The 27,428-nt window shown below is 36.3% G+C and overlaps 1 protein-coding gene across 2 annotated transcripts in view; it reads right to left on the bottom strand.

Annotated features, from left to right (window-relative positions):
• DSC3 (desmocollin 3) overlaps positions 1–27,428 on the bottom strand; it is a 53,458-nt gene that overhangs the window by 7,234 nt on the left and 18,796 nt on the right. For both annotated transcript variants that reach the window (XM_015121770.3, XM_015121769.3), the window contains exons 6-14: positions 26,927–27,071; positions 24,891–25,057; positions 20,876–21,010; positions 20,274–20,459; positions 10,430–10,686; positions 10,175–10,317; positions 8,934–9,158; positions 6,165–6,389; positions 3,664–3,785 (exon numbers count right to left, since the gene is read on the bottom strand). In XM_015121770.3, the coding sequence (XP_014977256.2) occupies positions 3,664–3,785; positions 6,165–6,389; positions 8,934–9,158; positions 10,175–10,317; positions 10,430–10,686; positions 20,274–20,459; positions 20,876–21,010; positions 24,891–25,057; positions 26,927–27,071 (1,605 nt within the window). The remainder of the gene's footprint in view (positions 1–3,663; positions 3,786–6,164; positions 6,390–8,933; positions 9,159–10,174; positions 10,318–10,429; positions 10,687–20,273; positions 20,460–20,875; positions 21,011–24,890; positions 25,058–26,926; positions 27,072–27,428) is intronic.

The raw sequence follows: 27,428 nt of genomic DNA, 5'->3' as shown, positions 1-27,428 counted from the left end.
CTGAACTTGTTTTACAATAAGCTTTCATGATAATAAACCCATTCCCACGATAAGGACAGTAATCCATTAGTAAGAGCAGAGCCCTCATGATCTAATCACCTGCTAAAAGGTCTCACCTCTCAACACTGTTGCATTGGGGATTAAGTTTCCAACACATCAGCTTTTAGGGACAAATTTCACCCATAGCAAATGCAAAAGCCTAGGGATATAAACGTAGGCATAGTCTCTCGATGGCTCCAAGAAGCTCTTATTCCAAGGAGAGAGAAAAACAAATACTTTAAGAATGTGATTACTCTACTATGTAGGTGAGCACAAAATGTTACAGGAGTACAGAAGTAGAGCATTAAAATTCAAATCCAAACAGGGTAAGTGAAGTAGACTGGAAAAACTCTGAGCTAAGAGACTAGGGACTAGGAGGAGTGGGACAAACAAGGCAACCACTGCAGAAGGTTCTGGAGGCAAAAGGCAAACAATGTCCTTCAGGGGTCCCCAACTTCAGTCAGTTGAGAACAGCTACCACATAAGATTGGCGTTGGGGGGAGGCTAGAGAGATTATAAAAGGCCATAATATATAAAGATCTATATGCCATGCTAAAAAAAATACTTTATTATGAGGATTATAGGGACTGTGAAGAATTTTAACTCATTACAGAGAGAAACACGTTTCAAAAATATCATTTTCGGCAATAATGTGGAAGAAAAATAAGACAAATTTAGTGTCATGGAGGTCAGATGGCGGTCACTGCATCTGATCTGATCTGATATTCCAGGTGAAAATGATAAGGATCGGCCGGGCGCGGTGGCTCAAGCCTGTAATCCCAGCACTTTGGGAGGCCAAGACGGGCGGATCACGAGGTCAGGAGATCGAGACCATCCTGGCTAACATGGTGAAACCCTGTCTCTACTAAAAATACAAAAAACTAGCCGGGCGAGGTGGCGGGCGCCTGTAGTCCCAGCTACTCGGGAGGCTGAGGCAGGAGAATGGCGTGAACCCGGGAGGCGGAGCTTGCAGTGAGCTGAGTTCAGGCCACTGCACTCCAGTCTGGGTGACAGAGCGAGACTCCGTCTCAAAAAAAAAAAGAAAAAAAAAGAAAATGATAAGGATCTAAGCCAAGGTAGAAGCAGTCATGATTGAAAGAAGTAGGTGGACTCCACAGAGAGTCTACAAGTATCTAGATTGATGAGGCAATCAAGGACAGAGTCAGAAATTATTCTTTTGTGTTCCATGAAGGCAAATAGGTAGATGGTACAACTGACTGAAACAGGGAGGAAAGATGTGCTTGTGGGCAAGAGGAGAGTGAGCAACTAAAGTTTAGATACGGTAAACTTTAGAAACATGTGGGATGTCCAAGATGAATATATGAATATGCGGATTTGGAACTCAGATGAGAGCTTTGAGCTGGAGATATAATTCTGGGAGTCACTCCCAAATAGGTGATAGTTGAGGCCATGGGAATAGAAGACCAATCCCGAGAAAATTGTCAACCAAAAGAAAAAAGGGCTAAGGATAGAACCACAAGAAAAATCACATGTTAAGGGGTGGGTAAGAGACAGCTGTGACAGGCCAGATCTGAGTAGCCACTGAGACAACAGAGAAAACCAAAGAGGCAGGATTCTGAAGCCATGAAGAGAGAATATGATAAGGAGTGGGAGCAGCCAATGGTGTTAACAACAACAGAAAAATCACAGCAAGGTAAGAATGGGTTCAATTAAAGTATAAGTGTCCATTGGATTTAAGTGAAAGAACAGCCATTGATCATCTTTGTCGAAAGAATTTCCAAGGAGTGCTGGGTAAGCAGGAAGTAGTATCATAGAGAAATCAAATATAGTTTTTTCTTTCCAAAAGTTCAGTTTGAAAAAAAAAGAGAGATTTGGAAGGAACTAGAGGATGACAAAGAGTCAAGGAAATGCTTTAAAATGAAAATGTCTTCATTGAACATTAGCTTAATACTGGAACTTCACTCCAACCCTCTGAGCTATAGGACAGAAGTTTAGTTACAGTGGTAACCTCGACATGTCAGTTTTCATTACAAACAGTTACATTACTTTCAGGGCAAGAACCTCCATTACATTCAGGTTCCTTTGTGCCACCTTCTCATCAATTTAAATATTTTTCTACTTAAAATGCAGTCTTTAACTAAATTGAAAGATTTTTCAAGTGCAGATGATTTAATGAACCTGAAATATATCTACAAAGTCATATTTATATTGCCTTAGAAAAAAATACCAGAAAAAAAAATTGAAAAGTAGCCATTTGGTGGCAGTGCTACCCTATATTTTTTTACTTAGGTTGCTGTTACAATAAAATTCAATTACAAAAAAGGAAAAAAGCTCTCCTCATTATTAAATCTTCTTGATGGTACAGTTTTGTTGTAATAAACACAAGTTCAAAGATCATATTTCTAAGTGGATAAAAGAGGAATTTAAAACAAACTAAAGCAATGCTGAACCTACAGAGCCAGCTTTCATATTTTCTATTCTCTGCTCCTTTCTGTCCTCCTACAGCCGCATTTCCCAAAGTTCATTCTCACAGGGTATCAACAACTGCTTATCCATGTCAATAATTTCCAAGTTTACTTTTCCAGCCCTGATTATTCACCCAACTCCTAACCCCATGTGCATGCCTTCAAATGAAATTCAGATCCAAAGCTAAAATGATCACTTTTACTCATTGTATTAAAGCAAGTTTATAGATTCAAGAAGAAATTTTATGTTTTTGTAGAAATTAATATTTCCAAGCTCCTTTTAGAAGTGTTCCTAACACAGAACAGGTAAATATTGTGAAGTGGCCACTCAATATAATCAGCTCTAACATCAAATGGCAAAGAACAAATATTAAGTAAAAGTCTTATAGGTTATGCTGTTTTCCTCTCCTTTAGCTATTCTCACCATCTCTTCACTTTCAAACCCTTCTTATTCTTTAAGTTACCAAATAAGCTGTACCTCTTGTCACTAGCCTTTCTGGTTGATCCAAACCACATGAGTACACTTAGGTATCACAGGAATTTTTGAACGCTGACAGTGCTTTATCATATTGGTTTATTGTCATGTTCCTATTTTGCTTTTCCATAAAAGTGGGATCTATTTCTCATAAATAAGTTGACATATTTTTGAGGAGAGAACATGCCTTGTAAGTACTTTTGTGTATATATATACACTTCACACAAAACAAGAAGCATAAAAGCACCTCAGAAGTCCTAAGAAATATATAAGGAAAGAGTGGCAGTAGTCTTCCAAACCCCTCTCCCTTTCTTTTAGAAATATCTCATTGATATTTTCCTAGTTAACTTGAGAACTTTTAGCAAGCTTTTTTCCCCATTATAAATGGTTAACAAGTTACATGAACAAATTATATCTGGAAATATACATTGTAGAGTGCAGGCAAAACAAATTATTGCTATAATAAATTCTCACCATCAAAGAACAAGTTGAAACTATAACACTAGAGTGCAAAAAAGATAACTAAAACAATACGTCTGGATCACGAAGTTTAATAAATTACCACTATATAAACATTTGCATATTGACAGACAATATTTATGCCTACTAAATCTGATTCAATTAAAAATATAAATTAACTCCTAAATTCTGAAATGAGTTTATGAGGATGAATTAAATAAATTATCAGAGATACAAATACATATTTATTTAAAAGTTACTTACCACTCTATCATCTCCAGGTGCTTCTGTGTTTGATATAATTAAGTTTTGCTGTGCTAAATCTTCAGGAAAACGTTTGCCTTTAGTTGCACCCAAAACTCCACATACTAAAGTTAGCAATACAGCTGAATTTAAAAATAAAAATAAAATAACTTATTTTAGCATACATAGAATAAAATCATCATCATTTATTTCTTACGACCTAAGGATCAAAGTAGAAATTAAGCCACTAAGCATGGCTTCCCATGAATTATCTTGGCTGTTCTAAGTTAACATGTCACCAGCTAGCTTAGATTTTAGAATCAGAAGCAATCATCTGTATTTTTTTATTATATCTCTCTAATTGCTTGAATTCTGCCCATCAAAATAAAGTACTTAGAATTATGAGTTAAACAGTACATAAAGAAAAGAAATCACCAACATTTAAGACAAAGACTTTGAAAAAATTTACTGATTCCCCCCAAAATAATTTCCCCACATGAAAATGTAAAAAGAGAATTGTGTACAAAAAAACATGAAAAAGACAGACTGCTTTCCTAGAAAAGATTTATCTTACTTGAACCTACTTTGCATCTTGCCTATTAAGAATTCTTATTCTAAATCATAATTGTGGGAGATTGAAAATACATGATAATTAAACTAAGAATAATAACAACAATTCTTTCAGTCTAAAAGACCCTATAGTGCATTGGCAAAATCCCCAAACTCAGACCACTACATATTTTTGCATGGCCTATGAGCTAAGACTTTGTATTTTTAAATGGTTGAAAAAATTCAGAAGAATAAGAGTTTATAATGTGAAAATTACATGAAATTCAAATTTTACAGTCCATATGTATTGTTCTATTGGAACACAGTAATGCCCATAATTTATATATTTTTATAGCAATGTTATTGTTTCAGGGACAGATTTGATTGGATACAATGGAAAACACATGGCCTGCAAAGCTTGACATATATACTACCTGGTCCTTTACAGAAAAAGCGTGACAACTCTTGCCTATCCTACATGGCCCCACACTACCTTTCTGGCTCCATTTCCTAATCCTCTTCCCTTTGTCCACTCTCACCACACTGGTTTCCCTGCCACTCCTTGGTTTCTCCAGACATAATCACAACTTAGGGTCTTTCCATTGACTTCCCTCTCTGACTGAAAGTTCTTGCCCCAGGCATTCCACCTGGCTAACTCTTTCACCTCTTCCAAAAATCATTAAAAATAATCTTCTCAGGTCTGACCTCTGTATTGAAAATTGCAATCACTGGCACCAATACCCCCCTCACCAACACACTCTATGGCACTACAGATCCTAATTATTTCCCTCTCTTTTTTTCCTCCATAGCATTTAATTTATTCATTAACTGTCACAAGGCAGATTGATTGTTTTTGCTTGTTCGTTTGTTTGTTTGACCTTCCCTATTTTTCCTAAGCACCTAGAACAGTTTCCCGCCTACAGTAGGTATTTGATATATGTTTATTTTTTGACTTGATGAAAAATAATGAACACATTAGAAATTTACTATGTACTGTTCTAAGCACTTCACATGCATTACCTTATTTAATACTCAGTGCTACACCATATGGTAGGCTACTACAATTATTCCTTTTACAGATGAGAAAATTGAAGCACAGCTAAGTAATTTGTCCCAGGTCACATGGCTTACAAGCGATGAAGCCGGGATACAAACCCAGGCAGTCTGATTCCTGAGTTTTTTGCGCTTAACTTCTACTCTTACCGCAAAACAAAGCTAATCTAGGCTGGAGGAGGTTAACAGAATTTAAAATTGGCAAGATATACCCAAGAAGAGATATTGCTGAGAACAGAACATCTCCCGTAACTCTGCGGCTGAATGGTAAAAAGATACGGAATGAAGCCTGTAATCCCAGCACTTTGGGAGGCCGAGACGGGCGGATCATGAGGTCAGGAGATCGACACCATCCTGTCTAACACAGTGAAACCCCGTCTCTACTAAAAAATACAAAAAAACTAGCCGGTCGAGGTGGCGGGCGCCTGTAGTCCCAGCTGCTTGGGACGCTGAGGCAGGAGAATGGCGTAAACCCGGGAGGCGGAGCTTGCAGTGAGCTGAGATCCGGCCACTGCACTCCAGCCTGGGCCACAGAGCGAGACTCCGTCTCAAAAAAAAAAAAAGATACGGAATGAAAGTAGTTTTTAGTGGACTTTCCTAAGGCAGAAATTTTAGATTATTCTATTTAGCCCTAAAAGGAATGGCACTGGAACCAAGAAATAAAGGCTATCTGTTTGCCAGATTCTGTGAAATCTAAGGAATTTTCAAAAATTATGTCTAAGCATAAAGTCTTTTATCTCAAGAAGGATCATGTTCCCTTCACAGAAAATATTCAAACAGAACTCAGGTAATAACACAAAAGGAACTTGGAAAGAGACTCACACCTGATGGATGCTTGGACAAGATTATTTTTTAAACATCTTTTCCCGCACCTAGATTTGTTATATATATTTTAAGTTCAAGAAAGTGAAAATACTTACAAAAGAGCAGTGCTATACCCAGTAGTATTGCGAGGATTGCCCATTTTCCAAGTACTACTCCTGCACTCCTTGAAGTCACACGACACTGAGCTGGATGAGTACACTCACATAGATTAACTCTCAATAATTTTGTTGCAGCTTGGCCGGCCCTGTCTTTTACAGTAATAGGAATGGTATATTCTTGAAATCCAGCATTTTTCTGATATGAAAGACGGGCAGCTGTGTCTGAAAGAAAATAAAAGAAGTTTATTTTTTAATGATCATTTATCATTTAGCATTTGTTTCATCACGCTTGTTTTTGAAGGCATCATTCTCAAGGAACTGCCTGCCACATGAAAGTAAATAAAAATGGAGGACTATCTTCAACCCTTTCAAACTCTAATATTATCTTATATATGTTGTCCCTTGTAATTCCTTAGAAAGGAGCCCTTAAGAAATAATTTGGCATTGGAGTGGCCCAGTAGTGTTCTAGTAATGCTTATCTATACAAACTAATAATGTTAGGTTGGCTGTTAACATACGCTTCAAGCATTTTTCTCCAGTACCAATATATCTACAGGTACACACAAATAGTTTCTGAAGTTCACATTCTCTTATCCACTGACCTTCTAGTATTTGCACATTATTCATATGGATAAGGTAATTTTTTCAAAGCACAATAGATTGTTTACAATTAACGCCTTGTATCTGGAAGTAATCTTAGTACCAGAAGCTAATTAATGTCACTCAGGCTACTTATAAGACTTACACAAAACAGAAGTGTCTATATAATAATTCACTTTTACCAACTGTGATAGTCAATTTTCCCCAATAGTCTTGGTCTATTATTTTAATGACCATATTATCAACTAACCAAAAGCTCCACAGAATTTCAATGGCAGTTACAACCTCCTTGAGTTTTTATAATAGAATAAGTAAAATGAAAAAGTAGCATAAAACACACCCTGGAAGTCATCTGGAATTCCTAAGCCTTAATTAAATGCTCTGCTGTAGCTGTAAGAATTTCAAAGATTTTGGCTGCACCTCGTACCTGAAGGCTCCCTAGAGGAATATGAATTACCACTTGGGTTTACTTAGGACCACTCAATACCACACTGTATCTAAGGTAAGATACTTGAAATCCCTCCACTCCCTCAAGACAACAAGTGGAGCCATAGTAATGTCTTATTCACAGTAGTGTATTTGCCTCTGATTTTCCTTCACTCACCTATGCTCCCTTCATATTATCCTCCTGTCACCAGTGTCACCTTTAAAAGATGTAAATCCTGGGATGGCATTGCCTTACTTGCACATTCCCAATGCATAACTGCTGTTGCCTACTGTACCAAGGTTAGTCCTCTCAGCCTGGCACACAAGGCCCTTCACCACCAGATTCCACCCTTTCTTCCACCCAACCTCTTGGCATTCTTACTAAAACCTTCTAAACTCTAATGACATGGATGTACTAATTCTTCTGGTATGTTTCTTCTTTTATGCACATTACTAATCAATTATTGAACAAGCAAACATTTATGAAGCAGTTAGTATCTACTAAGCATTAGGCTAGGTGCTGGAAGTACAAAGATGAATTGCAAACGCTCTAGGAAACTCATGTATTGGAAGGGAGAGGTAATCAGATGTTAATACAACAGGAAAGGCACTGCAATGCAGGTAGCAAAGGGTCATGGTGCCACTCCTTCCAATTCAAGACAAACTTCAGAGGTGGAGCATCTCAGCTGGGATTGTGTCTGTCTTGTTCATCTCTATATAAATCCTCAGGATCTGGACTAATGCTTAATAGATAGTAGGTGTTCATAAATATCATGAAAAAAATATCATGCTCAAAAATATCAAGCTAAGAATCGGAAAAAGAGGTATTCTATGTAGATAGGGCTATCCACACAAAAGCCCAGTTGCATGAAAGAACATGGCAGTAACAACAGAGTGAAGTATGGATGAAGTACAGAACATGACACCCCCCATAAACTGCTACAATAGGCAGCAGCCCCTCAACAGTCCTTCTCATATCCCTTCCCATATCCCGCCAAGTTCACTTCCAGGATACCCTAGAGTGCTTAGTCTATACACCTGAGCTCCTCACTTCCAGAGTCAGCTTACAATACAATTTAAACTACACATCTTCTGCTCTCTCCTCACCTCACTGGTGAGAAGAGAGCAGATGCAATCTCCCTCTGTGCCCTAGGCTAGAATGCAGTGGCACCATCTCTCAACTCACTGCAACTTCGGCCTACTGGGTTTAAGCGATTCTCCTGCCTCAGCCTCCCCGGTAGCTTGGATTACAGGTGCCCGCCATCACGCCCAGATAATTTATGTATTTTTAACAGAAAGGGGGTTTCACCATGTTGGCCAGGCTGGTCTTGAACTCCTAACCTCAAGTCATCCACCCACCTAGGGCTCCCAAAGTGCTGGGATTAGAGGCATGAGTCACCGTGCCCAGCCACCGGTATTATTTTTAAAAACATACACACACACACACAAACACACACACATACACACACAGTTTGTCTTAATGATAAGCTGCCCAACATTTTTAACAAAGCTTTTCTTTGTTGTAAATGTAAATTTTGCCTTCATAAAAATTACAACTTCTTTCATTTTATATATAACAGAGCCCCCATACAATATTTATAAAAGGTTAGTTTATCCTTCTAAAATATATTAATGAGACTCAGTTTTACTTAATGCTTTGTGTAGGTAAGCAAGTCAATCTATCCTCCAGTTATTCTCAGTTATTTCAGAGTTTATAAATCATTATTTTTTATTAAATACCATTAACTTTGGTGAGGCTCCACAGTCTACTGATTTCTGGAGAAGTATTTGGCAAACTGAAATAAAATGGAGCTCCATGGACAGGTTCATCAGGATCAACAGCTAAAATGTCGGTATAACCCATTTTTGGTTTGCAAATGACTACATATTCTTGAAGTATTTCTGGTGGATTATCATTTATGTCTTCAATGTCCACAGCAAGTGTTCCAGTACATGACCTATTATCTAAGGACAGAGGAATAAGGTTTAGTGTTATTTTAAAATTCTTTTATAGTTTCTTAAAGAATAAAAAGTCAATTCAAAGTCAATTCAATTATATTCTTGTTTTTTGTTGTTGTTGTTGTTGTTGTTTTTTGAGACGGAGTCTTGCTCTGTTGCCCAGGCTGGAGTGCAGTGGCACAATTCCGGTTCACTGCAAACTCCGCCTCCCAGGTTCATTCTACATAGGATATCTGTTTTTAAATAAAGTGATTATTAAAGGAAATGATAAATAAATAAGAACATAGATGGATAAATAGAATCTGCAGCTAGTCTGAAATGACTATTGCTACTGATAATATCAGATACAACTGCCAATAAATCTTTTACCAGAATTACTACCAAATAAAAATAAATGTCTCAATTTCAATCTCTATTTTTGGGGGTTCCAGGTGCCAGGTGTTAATGAGCAGTAAAGTGGTTACAGATAAGATTTCCAATCCCAGGATATATTCAAACCACTAGGAAGATTTTTTTAAATATAAGATTCCCAGGCTCCACAACCAGAGATTCTGATTCAGTTATTCTAACAAAGTATCTACAGAGTATTATTTTTATTTTAATGTGAAGACAAGGTTGAAAAACTCTGAGTTACTTTAAGGAACAGAATTCAAGAAAAGGATCACTTTGACGTAATATTTGGCTGAACATATAGTTCAATTTAAAGCTCAATTTAAAGTGGCACAAACAGATGTGGAAGTCTGATGAGACCATTTTATCTAGTTTTAGATTTCAGTTTTATTTTTGTCCTCTAGCACAGAAATATATAAAAATGTAAGGTCCTGCCCTATTGGGAATATAAAGATAAATAAAACATGGCTTCTTGCCACCAGTTTCACCTTGTTAGATAATTAAGAGAGACAGAAAGAGTCTTTAATTTCAAAGAATTCCATATACTTACCACCAAAAAAACTGCATAAGAATAATTATATTTTATTCTCTAATTCCTTTATAAAATACCAGATTAAAACTTCATTTTTTACCTTTGTCTATTGCCAAGACTGTAATATTATACAATTCATTTTTGGGAGTTTCAACCTCCCTATCCAGGATTTTGGAAGTTATGATTGACCCTGAAATTTCATCAATGGTGATCCAACCTTTAGGATCATGCAATTTTTTGTACCTGTTAATAAAAAAAAATAATAATCTTTAGCATTAGAAAATGTTTTCAAATAAGTTACTATCTCAATGATTACAAATACATTATTAGTATGTGGTTATAGATTTATTTTTACCTTAAACCATTGCCATTTCTAGTTTCGGGGTCATATGCCTTATAGCCATTGATCTTTGACCCCACTGCTAAGTTTTCTTTAATCCGCACATATTGGGCTGCAGGGGTGCATTCAGGCCCCTCATCCAGATCCCTCACATGAACTGTAACCAAGGCTCTGTTCAACGCTGTCACTCTGGGTATATCTCTAGTAAATGGTGCTTCATTGTTTACTCCAATTTCCAGGTTCACTTGATGGTTTTCTTCATAATTCAGTGGCTTTAAAATAAAGTCCATGTATGTCATTATCAGTGTAAAATACATTTGGTACTTCAAATGGCAAGTGAACATTTGTCATTCTGACCAGTGTTGCATAAATTCTATGTTCACATTTTGTTAATACTGACTGTTATCCCTTGCTAGAAAGAGAGTGAATCCTGTGCTAAGCCTTTACCAAGAATGTTCCAAAAGCTTCTGCAGGTGGTTTTATAGAGTTGGACAAAAGAAATTCCTGAAGTATTTTTATATTTCACTCTTACTAAGGAAAATGATTCTGATTCAAAAAATAATGCAAACAGATGACAGTATTCTTATGGCCCTCCTTGGAGCACTGTCTAACAGGCTGGGCTAAGGGTCATCTGAGTATGGGAAGGTGCCTTTATTTGGCTTATCAGTTACTACTGACTATGGCCCAGGCATTTTATAATTCTTGTAAAGTTTGATGTTGACTTTCACAAAACCAAAAGGTGCAATGATTTCATTTTCGGTCTCATAGAAAAGATATTCCCAATGTCTGGGTGTTTTTTTATTTTATTTTATTTTATTTCATTTTTGAGACAGAGTCTTGCCTTGTTTTGTCACCCAGGCTGGAGAGCAGTGGCACAATCTTGGCTCACTGCAACCTCCACTTCTTTGGTTCAAGTAATTCTCCTGCCTCAGCCTCCCATGTAGCTGGGACTACAGGCACGTGCCACTGTACTCAGCTAATTTTTGTATTTTTTTCTTTAGTAGAGATGGGGTTCTGCCATCTTAGTCAGGCTGGTCTCCAACTCCTGAACTCAGGTGATCCACCTCCCTTGGCATCCCAAAATGCTGGGATTACAGGCGTGAACCACCATGCCCGGGCCCAGATGTCTGTTTTAATTGCCCTCTAAGGCATCTAACTGAGCCATCTAATTTCTGCTTTTGCTTTTATCAAAATCCATCCAGAGGCTCATTTCTTCTTAGGAATCAACTTGTCTTTTTTCTGGTTCCTTCATGAATGAGTGAAAACCTTTATCCATCCATGCCCACTACCTATTTTTATGAAAATTAAATTTTTGAAAATTTGAGAATTATACTTTGCTTTTGTCTATAATTCATCCAATGAAATTTTCACAGTAGATACACAGAGGAATAAGGGAAATACAATGTGATAATTTCAATGACATTGAATCTCAGGCACTGCTCTAACAGTGCAAATAAACTCACTAAATCCTCATGACATTATGAACTAAGTATTATTGGCCTCATCCTCATTTTACAGAGCAGAAAATGGGAAAAGGAGATAAACTTATTTTTTTAAGGCCAAAAGATAATCATTTGAGCTTGAGTTTGAAGCCAGGTAGGCTGACCTGAGCCCATTTCCTTAGCTCACGCTATAATCCCTATGCTATCGTGTGCTGCTTAATTGGCTCACTGGTCTCTAAAAGATTTCCAAATCAATCTTTGATTAAATTCAGTTTCAGATAACAAATCAAGTTAAACCCATAAAACATTATGTTACACTGTATTATAAAGTTGAAGCACTTTTTCTTCAATTTCTCTTTCTGCTTATCAGAACAATCACTGGCTAAACATTGAACATAATCAAAACTGGTGAATAAAATTATTTTAAATCTTTCTCCACACCTAGGTATTAATGGAGTAAGACACGAATATCACGAGTCCACTAAAAAGTCAAGAAAGTTTCTGAATCTTAGAATCTACAAAATGTATGTAAAATCTTTTATATTTTGTTTGAGTATCCCAGAAACTGGAGAGTCAAGGAAAAAAAAATTAATATCTGTTCATTTGATGCTGATGAACACTGCTTCACAAATTTCATGCACTGGTGTGATCACATGGAGAGTAAGAGCAACTGCTGGCAATGAGAAATGGATGGAAATGTAGAGAACAGCGGCTGCACTGGAGGAGGTGCAACTATTCAATCCAAAAACACTCACTGAAGCCTTGGAGCTTCTTTGTCCCATTTTTCAACGCTTAAGATGGATATTGTCTTAGTAGCTTAAAACTCTCCAAAATTAAAAATCTGGTGAGATGAAATCCCAAAGATTAACGAGATTAGTTAATCCCATTAATTAATAGGAAAGCATGTAAATTATTTTCCACCTCAGGGTACGTTTTTGTTTCACCATTTAAAAAAAGTGTTTAAAAATATCCCACATCTGCACTGAGATGACAACTCCCTAGAAAATGGATAGCTGTGGAAATGGAGCTGAGGACTCTCCATGTTGAGAATGACCAAGAATAATATCATCCTCACTCAAGCCCATATGCATCACTGCTGCTGCTCAAATGGACAGAAGCTACTGAGATGGAATGAGTTTACCCAGAACTCAGCAAAAGGCCGTATCACTCATGCTTTGTGGTTACAGAAAAGTTATCTATTATGGAACAGTATAACACTAGTCTCAAGGACATCGTATAACTTTTTAAAATAAAATAATAATATCCTACAGTTTACCAAGTGCTTTTACATTCAATATTATATTTGAAAAGCTATTAGGGAGGCAGAGAGAAGTATTGTTCCCATTTTACAGATAACACAGAGGCTAACTTTCCAAGATCACACAGCTGTGGAAAACAATTTAACATAGTGCTTGACAGCGTATACTTAAGAGTCAAAGAGCTAGGTTCAAATTCTGTCTACACTACATCCTAGCTGTGTGGCACTGGGAAAGTTATTTAGTCTCTTTAACTTTTCTGTGAAATTGTTGTAAGAATGACATTTAACACTACAGCATAAAATAAGTGCTTTACACTAAATTCTGAGTAATCTCTCAAGCTGTCGCAGAGGCAAATGAAGGGAGTAAATGATGTATGTTTTTGTTAGCAGCCAATGTAATGCGATAAAAAGAGACGCTAACTAACAAGAAAATGTTTGCAAGCTTTATTCAGCTAAAAGAAGTATACCAGAGCAATTCTTGGTTTGGCCTACTGATTACTTAATTCTTTGAGGCATAAAGGAATGAATAAGGTGCTCTCTTTCCCTGAATACAATTCTCACTAGCAAGGAAGAACCAGGGCATTGGAAGAGGAAGATTCCTTTCGAGTTAACAACATAGTGATGTCATTCCTTAATCAGTACGCAAAAGGTTACTCATCATTAGGTACATAGCCTACATGACAGAAAGATGAGTTTTGAACACCCTGATTACATAGGGTTTGATTTTCAAATAAAAGGTGACTCACTGAGATTAAAAAGTACTTAAAGATGCCAGGCGCGGTGGCTCACGCCTGTAATCCTAGCACTTTGGGAGGTCAAGGCGAGCGGATTGCCGGAGCTCAGGAGTTCAAGACCAGCCTGGACAAGGCGGTGAAACCCCATCTCTACTAAAATACAAAAAATTAGCCGGGCATGGAGGTGTGCACCTGTAGTCCCAGCTGCTTGGGAGGCTGAGACAGGAGAATTGCTTGAACCTGGGAGGTGGGGAGGCAGAGGTCGCAGTGAGCCAAGATCACACTACTGCATTCCGGCCTGGGAGACAGAGTGAGACTCCATCTCCAAAAATAAAAAGTACTTAAAGACATGATTTAACCACACAATCACAACTGTTTCCCAAGGAAAAGAATAAGATACTTTCAAAGACTAGTATGGCTATCAAAGGAGCCCTGTGATAATTCAGCTTTTCTAAGGGTTTGGATAAAATATGAAAAGGATAACATAACATGGCAAAAGCAAATTTTATTAATCAAAATGTTAGCAAATAATATGAATGACTCAAAGGAAAAGAGAAGGTACGATTAGCAAAGGAGCTAGTAACGTCAGAAGAAGAATATAATTTAAAAAGGAAACACCCAAAAGTAGAAATGAATTAAGGTTCCAAAAAGAGAAGATCCTCTTGTGCAAATGAAGTAATGGCTTTATCAAGCTAAGTAACTCAGGTATGGAAAAGAGGCGACATAAGGGAAGCAAGGATACCAAGCCAGAAGGAGAATAGCCCAGGAATTATGAGTAAGAGCTCTGCATCAGACAGATCCGGATTTGTATCTTGGATGTACGAACAGAGTTATCTCTCCTAGATAGTTTGGACATTCAACACCTGATTGTGGGGTACAAATCACCCATCCTAGCTGTATGGGCTGCAGCATGTTATTTCTCTTTGATTCAGTCTACTCATCTGCAAATGAGAAGAATGAGAGTAATAACCACATGGCTTGTTTTGGAAGGATAAATAAATCTTTTAATTCAATGTTTTTGGGGGGTTTTGTGGGACACTGTTTCAGAGCATGAAAAAAATAAGGAAAATAAATTATTTTTATGAAGCAAGCAAAAACTAGATAGTAAAAACTTAATAGCAATTATACAAAAGGAAAAACTATGGATAAATCATTTTTGTGGATATGGATGTAAATCCTAGACAGATATTAGGCACAACAGCTGAAAAAATGAAATTATGATCTTGGGTATGACTTATGAGAAAAATGCTAATTCTCCCCAACTCTTTCTACAAAATTAATATAATTGTAAAAACATCAAAAGGAATATTTTTAAACTTGGGATGTGATCTGAAAGTTCACATGGAACAACAAACAAGCAAGATATTCATAAGAACAAAATCCACAAAGGAAGATCACTAGGTAAGAATGGCATGGAACACTGCAAATACTAAAATGCATATTATACATTTGATATTCTTAAATAGCTAGCAATAATACAGCAGTGTATAGATGCTAATTAATAAACAATGAATTAATGGTACAAAAGAGAAAGTCAAGAACAAACTCAAATATACATGTATCTTATTTTATGACAATGAAAATATGTCAAAACATGAATTGTGTTGGAACAGATAGAAAAACTAAAATTGGATTCATATCACATTTGCTCTAGGATAAATTTCATACAGATCAAAAATTTAACTGGATAGATAGATAATTAAACAATAATAAATTAGAAGAATTTCAGATAAAATACTTTCATAATGTCAATACCGTCATAATGACACAAATCTCATAACCATAGAAGCCTCTGATAAATCGTGACCATGAACAAGCAAACCCTGCCAACAAAACAAATCCTAGAGGTCAAAAACCAACACAAGCAAACTTACACAACAATAAAAATGGGTAAAAATATTTGCAAGAATATTTCCTACCATAAAACTCTTATAAATGAATAGTTAATAGATGAGAAGAGCAAAACATAGAAAGTGGCTAAAAGACAGGACTAGTGAGCTTGAAGATATAAAATACATTCAATGGTGTCTTCATATAAAAGGAATGCTCAGCTACACTGAAACACCTTTTTTTTGCTATTTGACTGATAAATATCAAAACTTGAAAATATCATTGGCAATTATTGTACAACAGGCATGTGTGTACATTTCTGGTGAGCATGTCAACATGCACCACCTCTCGGGAGGACAATCAGGCAATAAATTCACCACAGAAAAAATAGCCATGTCCTTGACTAAACCATTCCATTTCTAGAAAATTATCCTGCATTTACATTGTAGTATATTCATTGTAGTATATTTTGAAATAATGAAAATAAATTAGAATTTCAATTGATATGGTCTAAATTTCCATTTATAATGAACTAGTTAAATAATAATTTATATTCATATGATGGATATTTTACTGTAATGTCTAAAATAGATAGCTGTAAAAAATAGCAAAGCTATTTACATACCAATATGTAATGACTTGAGAGAAAGGTTGTTGAATGAAGAAGAGCACAGAATAAGGAATACAGACTATCCATGGGTGTGGTCTAAACGTCCATAGATATGGAACTGGTTAAAAAAGTATGATACATCCATACCATACCATGAAATATTACCAATGTATATGTAATGAGCTCAAGAGATATGCTAATTGAAGTGAAATGTATTTGTTTTTTAAAAAGAGACATGATAAGATTACCTAAACATGTTTGTGTGTATAGATAATATCTTTTGAATAATATACAGGAAACAGGTGGCATGTATTAATTCTTCCAAGGAGAGCTGAGTGGCTGACAGAGCAAGTAAAAGTGAGATGTTTTACACCATGCTTTTTGTTTTTTTGAACTTTGAATTTTTGTTTCTTTTGAACTTTGAACTAATGAACTGCTTACTGAAAAATTTAAAATTACTGGCTTTATTATTGAATAAATGTAATAAATAATCTATTGACATTTAAAACAATTAAATGAGATACTACAGGTTAAGCACTTGGCATAGTGTCTGGCATTTAGTAAATAATAAATGTTAGCCATTATTGTTAATTTGCATTTAATATGAAGTATGAATCTGAGAACATAATTGGATTTCATGATAAGGGGCTGCAGATATAATAGATTCTGTGACATACTGAATACAAACTGCCATGTGGGCTTAATGAGACATGGCACACGGTAATGGAAAGATAATTAATTTGGGAACAAAACAGATCACGTTTGTACTCCAGGGTGGACAGTTAATATATGCTTGACTTTGAGGAAGTTATTTACCTTCATCAGCCTTAGGGGTTGTTGTGTTTTGGGGGTTTGCTTTTTTTTTTAGTTAATGTAAAATAGGGATAATAACACCTTGTCATATAGGGGATGTGAAAACTACGTACAACTTATGTAAAGTGCTTAGCATTTTCTGTGACATAAAAGGAACTTGATTCATGGTAACTTCTTTTAAAATTCTAAAAATAGTAAAAGTATTTCCTTGATGCAGAAATTAAGATGTAATATCAAATATAAGGGCAACTATCTAATGTTTTAAAATAATGGAAACAAACGTATATAAATGTATTAGGGAAATTTTTGATATTCTCCAGATGTGAAATTAGGTTAATCTGAACCAGAAACAAAGCAAAGTATTATTTATCTAACTGCTCCCCATTCTGGAGAATCCTGGAGTGCTACCCAGAAACGAAACAAATGTGTATCAGTCACATGGAATGAGAAATATTCCATGATATAGGTTATAATTTCCAATCATCTTTGGAAATATTTTCTTAATACCTCTACGGTCAGAACTCCTTGGACAAAAAAACATACAAAAGACCATTGAGTACATATACTCATTGATTAGGCCTTTCTAAAAATTAGAGTATATTCTTTTGAAAAAGTTTACTAGAGCTCATGTTGTATTGGTCAAAAAAACTTACAAATAGAAATTTAATTCCTAATGGTATTTAAATTTTATCTCCTCTAAGCAAGACAAAACCACTGATATTAAATAATAATGATAATAATAGAGTTTCTCCATATGGCTCTTGAGTAACAGCCTTGAGAGAGACTGGAGGAGCTGCCTTCTGACCAAGGAACAGATGGACAGCATACCAAAAGGTCTGAGCTTGGGTCTCTGACAGAAGCTACTGTAGTTAGCATCATCCACCCTCCCCAAATCTTAAACTATTCCTTTGACTTATTTACAGGAGAAGCCCAGGCTTGGTGGGGGTGAGGTAGGCGATCAGCAGGACTTGTTTTCTGAGCACCAGTCATGACCCTGCTGATTAAAACAGAATCTCATCAAAACAGTATGCAGTCAAGAAACCAGCCACAGTCAGTTAAACCAAGAAGATGATGAACGAGACCTCTAGTTGGCTCAATGCTCATTATATGCTCATAATAATGCATTAGCATGCTAAAAGACATTCCCACCAGTGCCATGAAGGTTTACAGATGCCATGGTAATATCCAGAAGTTACTTTATATGATCTAAAAGGGAAGAAACCCTCAGTTCCAGGAACTCCTGCCCGTTTTTTAGAAAATTCATCAATAACCCACCCCTTATTTAGCATATAATTAAGGAGTAGCTATAAATAGAGCTAGTCAGCAATCCACAATTGCTACTCTGCCTAGGGAGTAGCCCTGCTCTGTCTGTGGAGTCACCAATTTCCTTTGTCTGTTGCTCTAGTAAGCTTGCTTTGCTTTCACTTTACTCCGTTGTCTTGCTCTTAAATTCTTTTCTGGGTGAAGCCAGGAATGGGCTGAGGCCCAATTTTGGGATTCGCCTGCATCAGGAGGAAGAGGGGAGAAGGGTGTCCAGGAGAACACTTAACAAAACATCTGTTGCAATCACATCAATTCGAAACAAATGCCTGTACTACCTAAGTGTTCAGCCTTGAAAACTATGAGATACACGGTAGCCCTTTTCAGAACAATTATACACCACAGCCCCTCAGCCAGTTCCCATGAGTGCTGACAGATTTACATCTCAAGCACTGAAAGATTTGGCTCTTCAGATTCAGGGTCCCCCTAAAACCAGAGGACTCCCTCAGCAGACAGCAGGCACAGCCCAATCCAGAAGTGCGGTGAATTTAAGGATCCCTGGGGGAAACCTTCAACCAGTGGGGTCTGGGTACTGAGAAGGGATGTGAGGGGTAAATGCCCCAAGTATCCATCTTTGAGGGGATAATTATGAGGCAAGTTCTACATGGTTTCTAGAATGGATGAACACCAAAGATGACGAGCTCAATAACACAGACTGGATTGGCTTTTCCTCCTTTCTTGTCTTATTTCCCCATTTTAACATTGGCTTCCTGGGACCCACTTCGTAAATATCTACCCATGTTCAGGTCTTTGTCTTGCATTCTGTTTTCTGGAGAGCTCAAATAAAGACTAGATTGATTTAGACTAATAAAAAACAAAAGCAGTAAGCGGTATTTTCTTATTTCCTTTCCTATTACTGTCAACTGTAAAGCATAGTGGTTTTTTTAAGTACTTGGTTTTTAGTATTCAATTTGAGCAGATCATATTATAAAAAAATGAAATAGGGAGGTTTGATGTCAAGAGTTGATATTTGACTCTTCACATCTGGACAGAACTTGCCAAGTCTTAGTATATGAGCCTTGGAAATTTTTATGGAGGAATAACTGCAAATAGAGGGGTTTATGTACCAAAGATGCCACTATACTATTTTTGGCAGATAAGCCTCTTTCACTCAATGAATGACCCTTATTCTTGTCCATAGGACAATATTAATTTTTTTTTTTGCTCTGGGCAGGAAGTATAAAACCAATAATCCTTTTCAAACAGATCCCTTCCTACCCTCTTCCTACCCTGGACCCTAGAATGTACCAGCACAACCAAATATACAACATATTGAACAAAAAATAAGTTCGTTCATTGCTGTCTGAGATAACACTAAATTTCATTGTCAATATCACCTTTAAAAGGATCAAATACAACCAGGCATATATTATAGAGAAAACGAGAAGAATATGGGCTTGTATGTCACATCATGTAAGAATTAAGAAACTGAGAATATTTATCTTACAGAAGGTAAGTCTCAAATGAACATAGCAGCCTTTTCAAAAGAATTATACCTGTTCTGAATAGCATTAGAGGAAGAATCAGAACCAAATACATGAGTTATAAGAAAAATAACCTGGGCACAGTAGAAGAAAGAACTTCTGAGAACCAAAGCATTTCAAATGTGGAATAAGTGGCCAATGGAGCTATGGAGATCCTTATAAATGAGAGTGTTCAAGCAAAAGCTAGGTGACTGGCAATCAGCAATAAAATTACAGAAGACAGACAAGCATGAGATTGGAATAGTGGTTTAAATAGATTTTAAATTCTCTTCCAACTTGCAGAGTCTATGATCTGAAACTAGTTGATTAAATTATTAGTTAACTAAAATCTGTTAATTTGCTAAGTTGTCAATTACACATTACTGTACCTTTACAACACAAAGAACACCTTCATTAGTTTCTTTGTCTGTGCTGATTTTGAAATGTCCGTTTTCGTTTCCCTTTAAAATGGTAAAATTGACTCTCCAATTGGCAGTATTAATTAAATCCTTATCTTCTACAGGTATTCGTAAGATTTCCACATTGAATGCATTTTCCTCTACAAATGCCTCATACTGAAACAGAAAGAAGTCATTGAAAATTGAAATTTTACTTTATAGACAACTTTTACAAAAAAAAAATAAAGTTTCTTCCATTCCAAAAATACTTTCCATTATAATTTTATATAGATTATTTTAAAACTATGAATCATAAACACTATTGTTTCATTAAGGGTTATCTTGTAAATAAAAGAAGTTTCATTACAAATGAAGACTGATGTTACTGCCCTTTAACAGAAGGGAGATAATAGGAGCACTAATATGAATAAATAAAATAAATTTACATATCATTTGTTTCAACTTTAATTTTACTCATAAAATATACATACTTCAAAGTATGATACTTTATGAAGTATTAATTTTATTAATTCAGTTTAAATAAAAAATGACAGCAGATAAGACAGAGGTAGATTTTGATATTATATACTTACAGCATTTTGTCTGAAAGTGGGTGCATTATCATTTGAATCTGTTACTGTTATGATACAAGTTGATGTGCCTATCAATCCAAAAAACTGGCCGTCCATGTCTTGTACTTTCATTATCAATGAGTACTTGTCTACAACCTGAAAACAAAGCAAATATTTAACTAGTCTTGAAAAATTTTTGTTAGATTTATGAGTGAAACCTAATTGCACTCACTCACTCACATGCACACACATCTGTGTGTGTCTGTGCTTTCCATATTTGCACAGACTCTAGCAATGTGGTAGACAAGGATAAAACTGAAGAGGCAGGCAGAGATTAAATTACAAAGACCCATGGCCGGGTGCGGTGGCTCAAGCCTGTAATCTCAGCACTTTGGGAGGCCCAGATGGGCGGATCACGAGGTAACGAGATCGACACCATCCTGGCTAACACGGTGAAACCCTGTCTCTACTAAAAAATACAAAAAACTAGCCGGGCGAGGTGGCGGGCGCCTGTAGTCCCAGCTACTCGGGAGGCTGAGGCAGGAGAATGGCGGGAACCCGGGAGGCGGAGCTTGCAGTGAGCTGAGATCCGCCCACTGCACTCCAGCCTGGGCGACAGAGCGAGACTCCATCTCAAAAAAAATAAAAAATAAATAAATAAATAAATAAATAAATAATAAATTACAAAGACCCGTACTCAGAAATAGTACTTATGCTTTAAGTAACAGGTAATAGCTAAAAGGTTTTTGGAAGTCATAGGGGCAACACAAAATAAGAACATTTTAGCTTGGTTTAGTTTAGTTTTGTTTTGTTTTGAGACAGTCTCACACTGTCACCCAGGCTGGAGTAGAGTGGCGTCATCTCGGCTCACTGCAACCTCCGCCTCCTGAGTTCAAATGATTCTCCTGCCTCAGCCTCCCTAGTATCTAGGATTACAGGTGCCCACCACAACGCCCGGCTAATTTTTTGTATTTTTGTAGAGTCGGAGTTTCACCATGTTGGCCAGGCTGGTCTCAAACTCTTGACCTCATGATTCACCCGCCTCGGCCTCCCAAAGTGCTGGGATTACAGACATGAGACACCACGCCCAGCCAGAACATTTGAGTGTTTAAAAAATATATTCTTAACGAAGTTTTGGCATAATTTGGAGTAAGCTGAAAAATCTAAGCAATTAGTCGAAACTCGCCTGCAGCCATCTTCTAAAACAGATGGCTTGGGCCAGCGCAGTGGCTAACACCTGTAATCCCAGCACTTTGGGAGGCCAACGTAGAAGGATCGCTTGAGGCCACGACTGCGACTCAGGCCTGGGCAATATAGCTCATCTCTACAAAAAAATAAAAGTTTAGCTGGGCACGGTGATGTGTCTGTACTCCCAAGCTACTTGAGAGGCTGAAGTGGATGGACCCTTGAGTGGGAGTTTGAGGTAACAGTGAGTTATGATCACGCCACAGCACTAAAGCCTGAGCGACAGAGCAAGATCTCTTCTCTAAACAACAAACAAATAAATAAATAGGGCAGGTGTCCCAAATCTGAGGCAGTAGCAACGAGGACAAAGAGAAAGGATGGCAGGAAAGTTACTTGGGAGTTAAAATGGAGTAGGACTTAACAGTAAATTCTACATACAAATCAAGAGAGAAAGAAGGGATCGAGAATGATTTTCAGGTGTCCCATTTGGAGAGATAGGAAGACAGGGGCACCACCAAACAATACAGGAAATTCAGGAGAACAATTCTCAGAGGAAGTAAACACTACTGAGGTTGGCAAAGGGGTAGAAATACTGAGTTTTGTTTTGCGTATGTTGAATCTTATGTGCCAAAAGGAAATCTAAGGAGTAAAGTCCAAAAGACACCTGGATATATGGCCTCATATGTACCAAAGAGATCATGGCCAGAAATGTCTATCCAGAAGTCATCAGTATGTAGATGATGGTTGAAATTATGGCAGGAATCAGATTATTCAATTCAGCAGAGGTTGCAGATTAGAAGAACCTAGGATATAAGGACCTACAGCATTCCTACCATGAAGGGAATAAGAAGACTATGCAAAGGCCACTAAAAAGGAAAGATCACAGAAGCAGGAGGAAGACCAGAAATCTAAGGGAAGAGAGAGTGTTAACAAGTGTCAGCAATAGACAGGGACTTAAGGTTGCTGTTAGATTTGGCAATGAAATTTTGCAGATGGTGTGGTGATAGTGAATTGAAGTCATTAATTTGTGGTACAATCATCTTTGTGTCCTTCTTCTTTTGTCTTACTATTCTTTAGTCACGTTTTTATTCTTTTATTTTTCTTCATTTTTTGTTTCCTTCTATCTCTTCCCTCAGTCTTTATTTTACTTGAACTCCCTTCCATATTGAAAATCAATATTCTGGCCATGGCTCACACCTGTAAATTCCAACACTTTGGGAGGCTGAGGCAGGCTTATTGCTTGAGCACAAGAGTCTAGACCAGCGTGGGCAGCATGGCAAAACCCTGTCTCCACAAACAATAAAAAAAAAAAGCCATTTTTTTTTACAGGACCATGTGCATCCTGTAATCCCAGCTACACAGGAGGCTGAGGTGGGAGGATTGTTTGAGCCCAGGAGGTAGAGGTTGCAGTACACCATGATTGTGCCATTGCACTTCAGCCTGGGCAACAGAGCGAGACCCCCTCTCAAAAAAAAAAAAAAATACAAACAGAGAAAGTAAACCAATATTCCCAACTTAAAACGCTCTTCCCATATGCTTTAAGAATCCCTGATATTCTGTTTATCTTCCTCTAAATTCATTTTTTTTAATCTCCCATGATTTTTACTTCTCATGTTGTTCCCCTCAACGCTCCATGGTTATTGCCCATAAAATCCTGGTAGGTTTTTTCTTCATCAGGAAAGTAGCAGACCTGGGTTTAATCCTAAAACTGTATCTTACAAGTTGTAGACCCCTAAATTTAATTTTTCTAAACTTCATTTTAAAAAATGTGATGACTAAAATCTGTTAACTTGCAAAGTTTCGATTATTCACTTGATTACCACATCATCTCTACATACTCCACAGACACAAAAGCACGTTTGGATTTTCTCCTTAAAACTTTCCCACTTATTATTATCCTTATGTATTTTATCTATAACATAAAATGCTCCAGCCCCACAGAAAATAAAAAGAACGATAATTAGAACGTTTGTACTACTTCTCAGGGATTCCCACCATCCCTCCCTGTTTCTTTGTCATCAAATCCCATTGATTTCTTCCTTATATTTTCCAGTGATATTGACTCTTCTGTATAAGGTATTCTAGTTGTAGTGGGAAACATTGAACTATTCCAATAAAGCTATTTTGTGCATATAAAATTGATTCATCTGCCTTAGTCAATAATGCATGATTGCTGACAAAATAGAACAATAAAAACTAAAGATAAGATTCAGTGCAATAATTTGACTTGAGCAAGTCAATCAAGGTTTCTGTCACATTTTTCCTTTATAGATTGGATATAACACCTATCTAGTCAAACAAAAATATTCTAAAGGGCAAATAAAAGTATGCATTAAGAAGTTCAACATATAAAGTACTAGATACATGACAATATGCTATTACAATCATCCAAAAAAGTGTTACATATTTTTAATAATCCATCAATTTTATTTCAACTAATCCTTTTCCCTCTAAAAAAAAATATATATCTATAATAATTAAAGTAGAAATCAGGGCATGATCTACACTCATAGAACAAGCAAAACTGATTGTCCTACAAGAAAATTGAGACCTTTGCTGAATTGGAACCAACTAGCCACACATAAGAAAAAAAAAATTTATAATGAAATTTTTTCTTTTCTCATCCCTTCTAAATGCCAATTGATCTGCATTTCTAGTCCTTATGGCTACTCTAACATAAGGAAATAGAAATAATATTTTTAAAAAAAAACAGAAAATATGTTAAGAATTCTTACTGTCTTATGCCTAAAATAAAATTAAACTATTAATCCACAGGATAGCAAGTTATAATAAATGGGGGAGGGAAGCGTAATCCTCAGCGAAATGAAATTCTATGGAGTGTGTGAGCTACCTCTCTGTCCAAATAATGAGAGACTGTGGTGATTACACCTGTGCTGGGATGCACAGAAAACAGCCCAGGGGATCTTGGTGTCTGCTGCAAAATGCTGTATTTCAGGCGCGTATGCATTGTGTCCGGTTCATCTCTGTCTGTGGCACAAACCACGCCCACTGTAGTACCTACACATTAAAAAATAAAAGAGCCTTTAATTTTCAGAATTGCTAAATATGCTTTCAAAGTTCTTAAAATGCTAACAATGATGGTGGAAACCTAATTTAAAATGTATTTATTACCAGAGTATTATTTCATCTTTAGATAGGACTGATGAAGATAACTTCAAATTCATCACACAAAACACTCTGATGCTGAAAATGAAGGTATACTTTTGTTTTGCTCACAGTTTAACACATTTGATCATAAATTACTAAAGAAATTAGTTAAATGGCAGTCAAAAATAATTTGAATACATATCTGCACATATTTCAATAACAAACCTAGCTGGAGGAATAAACCATGTGTCCTTAATAATCAGATTTTTTAAAAATTGGACTTTTGATTGATAGCTAAATCAAGACTGATTAGGGGTATGCAGTAATAATATAGATGATCGATCGACCTTTAGTAGTCCAGCCTCTCCTTTCTATAATCTTTTTGCTACTTCCTGATTTGATTTGTTCTAATAAACCAGTTTAGTATCACAGCCTCAACTGATCTGAACCTACTGATAAAATGTACTTAAAGTACCTTGGGTTAAGCTGCGCATCAATGTGTTTGTCCTTTATTTTTCTCTGTTACTAGGGAAGAGAACAGAACCCTCAAGAAAGCCTGAAACCAATTACCCCTTTTGGAAAAAGGGAAAGCATATCCCATTGCTAATTAATTAAAGGCAATACATTATATTGCCTTTAATATATAATGTAATGTCATAGAATTGTGAGGCTAAAAACATTATAGGTCATCTAATGTAATGAGCTCCTTTTACATGTAAGAAACCTCAGAGGGACTTCCATGAGTTTCCACAGTGAGTTAGTAACAGACCCTACATTAAAAACTATGTTTTCTATGCTATAGTGGCCATTTTATTATCTGTGTGTATTCCATAACATCATGTTGTAAACCTTCACTATACACAATAGTGTATACACAATAAAATTTATTTAAAAAGAAACAAAACTAAGTTTCCTAAACTCCAAACCAATAATTTTAAAAAAATTTTTAAACTGTACCATAGAAGTTAACATCTATGACATCAAGTTAACAAAGGAAAACGTGGACGGAAAAAGCAGATATAATATTGCAGTGAAGATCTAAGCAACTACTGAAAACTTTAAAAAGCAAATTGGCAAAGTCATCCTTTATGACTGAATCCTCTTCCTTTAAACTTTATTGTGAGTAGTTATTCTCCATATTACAAGTCTCAGAAGCCATCATAAGTGCCACATTTTAAGGGCCAGGTAAACTAAAATACTTCAGTTTTCCACAGGTAAGAGCAAGTGTTTAGAATGGAGAACATTTGATGTAAGTTTCTCTGAAGTTATTCTGGTATTCATTCTAAATTGGAAGTAGTGAGGTAGTAGTTTTAAAAGAAGAGACTATGAATAGGAACATAAAAAAAATTGTACCCTCAGTGGAAACCATTTAACACCTTCCTAAATAAAACCCCCCCCCAAAAAAAAAAACCATACCGATTTTAGTTTTATTGTTCATTCCACCCTGCATGTCCTCTCTTGGAGTTGAGAATAATGAAACACTCACATAATGAGGAAATGAAATAAAATACATAAACTAAGTATCATACAAAGCTTGAATAACTGTTAGCTGCCTTTACAGTTAATTAGTATCATATTGACAACGACAAAAACTTCTGTACTATCTGGGTAAGGCACATATTGATTGAAAGTGATGGAATTAAGTGTTTTCTGGTAAGTAGATACTAGTTCAACGTTATCTCAGGCTGATCTGGCCTTGAGTATAAAAAGCTCAATGTCTTTTAAAATGTACACAGACATGTTTAAAATGATTCTTTTTATTCTTAAAAGCAGACTTACCAAGTCTACTACTTTCTGAAACTTCAAAATTATAAATTGCTTCTGTGAAAACAGGGTGGTTGTCATTTTCATCCTCAACTCTGATGGGTAGTGGGAGAGGCAGATCTGCTGAATATCCATCTGCAGTTGACGCATAAGCAATCAACTGCAAAACAGCAAGAAGAAAGTTCCATTAATATCAGATTCTGGCAAGACAGAATAAGATGCTTTCTCTACTAACTGCTTTGAAATCTTTTCAATAATAAACTACTTTGAAGTTTTTGTATTCACTAGGTTTTTAATTATCAAAGCACCAAATAGAGAAACACTTTACTGCAAAGATCATTCAGTATGTGGTGGAAATGGCTATCACAAATAAAACCGAGGTCAGAGTACAGTGAAGTCGGGGCTGACTCTGTCCATTAGACTGAGGAATTAAATGTGAATATAAATCCTCTCTGTAATCAGAAAATTATGCTGGAGAGAACAATTAAACTCACTGCAATGGGAAAAATTCCTACTA

Source organism: Macaca mulatta, chromosome 18 (assembly GCF_049350105.2).
Source record: "Macaca mulatta isolate MMU2019108-1 chromosome 18, T2T-MMU8v2.0, whole genome shotgun sequence".
Lineage (NCBI taxonomy): Eukaryota > Metazoa > Chordata > Mammalia > Primates > Cercopithecidae > Macaca > Macaca mulatta.
This window is presented reverse-complemented; position numbering and strand designations above follow the sequence as displayed.